Here is a 5,947-nt window from a genome sequence, read left to right as displayed (position 1 = left end):
GCTCAGTGGTTTATTAGTAGTTTTGGATTTCATCGTAGGTCTGGCACTGGCATTCGATCCCTGTAGAGCGGCTCAGTTGGTTTACGATTAATTACCGATCTGATGTTCATTTGAGACAGTCCATGTACAGTCAACAGCTGTTGATCTTCGCCGAGCCAACTCGAGCCAAGCGGAGCGTTGGACGAGTCAGGGTGAGCTGTCGGGAAATAGTGGGTCGCCTGGTCATCATTTTCTCGCTCATGGGACTGTAGATAGCTGGCGGCCTGGCGCTCTCCGTTCAACATCCCGTCAACCCTGGTTAACTTATACAGACGGAATATTCTTTGGAGCCACGGAATATTCGAGCTCTCAAGACGGAAGCCGTTAACTCCTCCTTTGCACGCTTAGCTGGAGCCCGCTGGATCGCTTAGGGTTCCCTGAAGGCGCCAGCTGGCGCGGCACACTGCACATGGCCAGCTGCCCCTGTCAAGAGCGAGACGTGGTTTCCAAAAATACCCTTAAAATCTCCATTCAATTTTCACTGCCCTCCAGATTGTCAACCCTCCTCATTTTCTTTACTTCTTAGTTTTAGGTAGAAGATGAAGGAATTAATGTAACACTGAATAGGAAAATTAGGGTAATTTTGTAAACATACTGTAACTCTGGCTTGCGTAAGAAGAAAAATCTCGAAAGTACGGAATCAAAGGATGAATAGTAAGTAGGAAGGAGAGAGAGAATAAAATTAATTAATACGAGGGTGTTTACACCCCAACTCTAATAATAAGTTTGGGTCTAACGTTAGCCCCGAGGCAAAGGAGGCTTATCGTGCGCACTCTCATCTCATCTCAGAAAAAATAAGAATAAAAATAATAAATGGAATTTATTATTGAAAATTAGGAAAGAACAGAAAATACAGCAAATAAAGGAATTTTTTGTTTTGGTAATAAAACAGAGGAAATTGGATTACGAGACAGGAGAGGGAGAGATAACGAAAGAAGAGAGATGAGAAGAAAAATAATAAAGAAAGAAAGAGAGAGAGAGAGAGGGAGAGTAGTGGTAGTAGAGAGAGAAGAGGGACGGAGAGGTGTCTCGTGAAGCAGCAGGTGAAGGGAAAGAAAGAAAAGTGAAAGAGGAACAAATAGAAAGAAAAGCTCTTCTCTTCCCTTCTCCTCTTTCTCGCTCTCTTTGTTCTCTTTGGTCTTTCTAAGACCCCCTCCTCTGTTTCTCTCTCTCCAGCTATCTAGCTTTCAATTTCTCTTTCCTCTCTCTCTCTCTCTAAAATTTCCAACACTCGCATTCATTCCTTGCTTCCTCTTTTAAATCACGAGATCCCCATCTCTTTCTTTCTTTCAGTTGTTCTATATGTCTTCTCCAGGGTCTCTTTGGTTTCATTTTGTTGTTGCTGGTGGTATTGTAGTTGTAGCTACAGACATTGTTGAGAGAGAAGATTGAAGAGAATAATCAAAGCCCAGACTGAAAAATTAAGTATTTTTGGGTGATTCCACAAGAAATGTCGCATCCGGGAAAGCCCATTCCTGAAATAGGGTTTAATTCTCTGTCCGATCGGTTTCGCGACGCCTTGTGCTGCGAGTACAACAAGCCGGATTTCAAAGAGCTCGATCTGGGTTCACCGGTCTCGCCGTTGAGGACTCGTGGTCCAGGTGGTGGTGTTGGCGGTGGACCCGTTGCCAGTGGGATTACCACTACAAGCAGCAGTTCTAGTTCTTCTGGTTCGGTTTCTGGCAAGACTGGGAACAACCCAGTTGTTAAAAGATCCGATGGAGTTGGTAACAATCATTCTGGTGAGCTTTCAGGCTCGGGCGAGAGCAGCCCGACTGCCGCCGAGGGCGTCCGATCCGCCGCCGCGACTCGTAATAACAAGCCCGGCCATCGGAGATCGAATTCCGGGGGTGTTCCATTAATCTATTCAGGTGGAAGCGTCACCAGTAGCAACAGTGGAGGTTCGGTTAATTCGCCGACTATGAATGTTCTCCCTAGTGGGAACATTTGCCCGTCTGGGAGGATTTTGAAGACGGGCATGGCTTGTCGGAGCTCTTCTCGCAGTGACGTTTTGGGTTCGGGGACGGGCAATTATGGGCACGGGAGTATAATGCGGGGCGTCGGTGGGGGGAAATTAGGCTCAGGCAGCGGTGGGGAAGCTAGTGGAGGGAATGTGACTGGGAACATCCAATTTGCGGGGGAATCAATGATGGTGAAACGGGCCATGGCGAGTTCGGATCCAGAGGAGGTGAAAAGGGCTGGCAATGAGCAATATAAAAGGGGAAATTTTGCAGAAGCTCTTTGTTTGTATGATCGAGCCATTGCAATGTCGCCGGACAATGCAGCCTGTCGGAGCAACAGAGCAGCGGCATTGACAGGACTTGGTAGGTTAACCGAGGCCGTAAGGGAATGTGAGGAGGCGGTGAGGTTGGATCCTTGTTATTGGAGGGCGCATCAGCGATTGGCATCTCTCTATCTGCGGTGAGTGAGGCGGATATTTTGCTGTATTTTCTTTTTTTCTTTTTCTTAATTTCGGTCGCCTCTGTAAATGTTACATTTCATTCTACTGTCATATTTTCCGTGGTTGAATGTAACTTTGCGAGTGGTTGGTGTTCTTGTTTTCAAGTAGAGGAATGTGTGTTCGGTGTTGTGATCTATGTTCTGTTTATGCTATATTTCTCATTGGCTTTGGTGTTGATGGTGGTGCGTTCTGCGTGGTCAGATCTGTGCTCTGTGTGCAATTTTTCGTTGCTCCCTTGCCTTTTTTTGTTTGTTCTGGTTGTTGTCTCTCTCGTGTACTGCTTCGCGGTTCTTTGTTGGTGATCAAAGTTTCTCTTTTCTCCTTTCTTCCCATTTTCTTTTCACTTTCATGGATCGTTGGAAACTTTTGCACTTTCATGTACGTGGGTGTTGGAGTAGCTAAGACTCATGAGCTTTTATTGGTCCGTTTGGTGATTGAGTTGCTTAGACTAAGCCGAGTCCTCATTGTTTTGTCCAGTCAAATGGTTCTTCTTGCTTCAGTTTAGACTATAAATCATTGACTGTTTCTTCTCATTAAAACCATATTGTTTAATAGAAATCTTTGGTTGGTTGTTGTTGAACTTTTGGGTATTCCTTGTTCATGGGTTCTTGTGTCTTTATCTTTTTGATGGTTTTAGAATCGTGGGTTCTATCAAAAATTTCAGTGGTTGCTGGATTTGATTTATATATGTGGTTTATCTTCTGGCACATTGAATCATTTAGAAGCCTGTCCCCTTTCTTTTGCTTTTTTTTCCTGATCTAGGTTCAAGAAATTACCATTGATTTTCCACACTTTCCTTTTAAATGCCATTTAGCAATCAGAGTTGATAGGGGTTGGGTGACGTTTTCTCAACCTGATTTTTATACAGATTAGGCCAGGTTGAAATTGCACGGAAACATCTATATTTCCTTGGACAGCAACCAGATCCTACTGAGTTGCAAAAGTTGCAGGCTGTGGAGAGGCATCTGAACAGATGTGTTGATGCCAGGAAGGTTGGTGATTGGAAAAGTGCATTAAGGGAAGGCGATGCGGCCATTGCTGCTGGAGCAGAGTCTTCTCCACAGGTAAAATCTTTTGTTTGTTAGTGCTATTGTTGCAAATAAGAAAATTTGGATGGCCTGAAATTGGTTGAAATGGATTTTACAGCTTTTTGCATGCAGAGCAGAGGCCCTTTTGAAGCTCCAGCAACTTGAGGACGCAGACTGTGGACTATCTAAAATACCTAAATTTGAAGTGTCTACACCCTCTTGTTCACAGACCAAATTCTTTGGGATGCTTGCAGAATCTTATGTCTTCTTTGTCCGAGCCCAAGTTGATATGGCATTGGGAAGGTGAGCTCAGATATATAAAGTTCCACGAGAGAAATAGCTAAAGGGTCTTGGGGTGAGTGAGAATCGATGATCGATGTCTTGCAGGTTTGAGAATGCAGTTGCAGCTGCTGAGAAAGCTGGACAGATTGATCCCCGCAACATTGAAATCACAGTGATGCTGAACAATGTGAGAATGGTGGCAAGGGCTCGTGGCCGTGGTAATGATCTCTTCAATTCTGGCAAGTTTGCTGAAGCATGCTCGGCTTATGGGGAGGGCCTCAAGTTTGATCCGTCCAACCCAGTTCTCTATTGCAATAGAGCAGCTTGTTGGTCTAAGCTTGGACAGTGGGAGCAATCTGTTGCAGACTGCAACAATGCTCTGAGGATCCAACCAAATTACACCAAGGCCCTTCTTCGACGGGCTGCCTCAAATTGCAAGGTGAATTGAATTTATATCTTACACTTTTTTTTTTTTAATTTACAGCTTTTTTTGTGGCAAAAACTCCTTGAGTATGATTAATTGATTATTGTTATTTGGGGGAATTATTATAGCTTGAAAATTGGGCTGAATCTGTAAGAGATTACGAGGTCTTGAGAAAGGAACTTCCAGCAGATAATGAGATTGCAGAGGCTCTATTCCATGCCCAAGTTGCATTGAAGAAATCTCGAGGGGAAGATGTTTATAACATGAAATTTGGTGGTGAAGTAGAGGAAGTCTCAGGTCTTGATCAGTTCAAAGCAGCCATATCTTCACCTGGTGAGCTTTCTCTGCTTTTCTTGCATATGTGGGCCTATTGCTAAATTCTCGTTCCATTTTCACTTATCTGTTCCTTAAGTTACTTGTTCATTGTGAGATTAAACTTGAAATACCAGGTGTTTCAGTAGTTCACTTCAAGGCAGCCTTGAACCAGCAATGTGAGCAGATATCTCCTTTTGTTGACACTTTATGCCTTAGGTATCCATCAGTGAATTTTCTCAAGGTAGGCCTTTAACAATTGTTGGTCACCCTAGTTTACATAACTGTTTGAATCTTTTAATCTGATATCTGCATTCCAAGTATTTTTCTTTGATGCCCTTTGTATGTTGTTTCAATGAAGGTGGACGTGGAAGAGAGTCCAGCAGTAGCCAAGGCTGAGAGTGTGAGGATTGTTCCAACATTCAAGATATATAAGAACGGTAGTAGAGTAAAAGAAATGATCTGCCCAAGCCATCAAGTTTTGGAGTATTCGGTGAGGCATTACAGCCTCTAGAACAAAAAGCATAAGAGCTCCCATTTTTTTCCTTTTTTTCCTTTTTCCCTCTTGCAAACCCACAATTCCTGATCCAATGGGTGCTCCTGCTCCCACAGTGCCCTTTATCCTTCCCAATTCATACAAGGATTAGTCGTCTACTTTGGCGAAAACGAGCTACATAATAATTTGATAGAGCCAAGGCCAAAAGAACCCAGAGAGAGAGAGCTTAGTTATCTTTTGCAGTTTATAATTATTCTTTCCATTTTCATTGCTCCCTCTGTTTTTTTTTTTTTTTTTTTTTTTTTTTAATCTTCCGTCCATCATCCTTTTTTTTTCAATTTTTTCCCTTGTTTAGGCCAGCCTTATTCTTGTATCTTCCCCTTCTTCACCATTAGAAGAAGATAAGAAAAAATGTATAATTAAACTGGCTCTTTAAGTTGAATTTGAGAGAGAGAAAGAGAGTTGGCTGGTAGAAGATATTGTGTACATGTATATATAAGATACATACCAAATATCGGAAGCCATGGGAGAGATTGGATGTCTGGTGGGTTCTATTGGGTTAGTGAGAGGAGGATGATCATGATAATGCCATTGATGTTGTTGCTTCTGCTCGACCAATTTCATGAATAAAAATCTCAAAATTTTTCTTTCCATGGTCATACTTATTATCTTTTTAGTTTTGTTTCTTTGGTTTTTATTATTATTTTGGTCTATGTGCTCCTGGCACAACCATTACACTGGTAAAAGTTGTGTCTGGGTTTCAACTTTCAGAGGCATTGAAATCATTTCATTTGAATATGCTCAACTGGGCCAGGCTGCTACCTGCTAGGCAAGGTAGATCTTAGAATGAAGGGTAGTTTTGGCATTTAATAACTAATAGGGGAATCCTGATTGCTGAACTGTTA

At 42.6% G+C, this 5,947-nt stretch overlaps 1 protein-coding gene across 1 annotated transcript; it reads left to right on the top strand.

The window, feature by feature from the left end:
- Window positions 1-976: 976 nt before the first annotated feature.
- LOC148873758 (TPR repeat-containing thioredoxin TTL1-like) lies at window positions 977-5,693 on the top strand. Its single transcript, XM_088963545.1, has 7 exons — window positions 977-2,460; window positions 3,369-3,564; window positions 3,647-3,831; window positions 3,916-4,249; window positions 4,363-4,567; window positions 4,684-4,790; window positions 4,908-5,693. Exons 1-7 carry the CDS (start codon window positions 1,490-1,492, stop codon window positions 5,058-5,060), a joined length of 2,151 nt encoding a protein of 716 aa, XP_088819671.1. The 5' UTR covers window positions 977-1,489; the 3' UTR covers window positions 5,061-5,693.
- Window positions 5,694-5,947: the final 254 nt, after the last annotated feature.

This window comes from Nelumbo lutea, chromosome 1, assembly GCF_056320005.1.
Source record: "Nelumbo lutea isolate HS-2025 chromosome 1, American lotus-T2T, whole genome shotgun sequence".
Classification (NCBI taxonomy): domain Eukaryota; kingdom Viridiplantae; phylum Streptophyta; class Magnoliopsida; order Proteales; family Nelumbonaceae; genus Nelumbo; species Nelumbo lutea.
This window is presented reverse-complemented; position numbering and strand designations above follow the sequence as displayed.

Bases quoted from the DNA above. Each gene is read 5' to 3' on its own strand.
- LOC148873758 (XM_088963545.1), top strand. From the start codon at position 1,490: ATGTCGCATCCGGGAAAGCCCATTCCTGAAATAGGGTTTAATTCTCTG. The intron at 2,461-3,368 runs GTGAGTGAGGCG...ATTTTTATACAG, and splicing joins TTGGCATCTCTCTATCTGCG to ATTAGGCCAGGTTGAAATTG. The intron at 3,832-3,915 runs GTGAGCTCAGAT...GATGTCTTGCAG, and splicing joins GTTGATATGGCATTGGGAAG to GTTTGAGAATGCAGTTGCAG.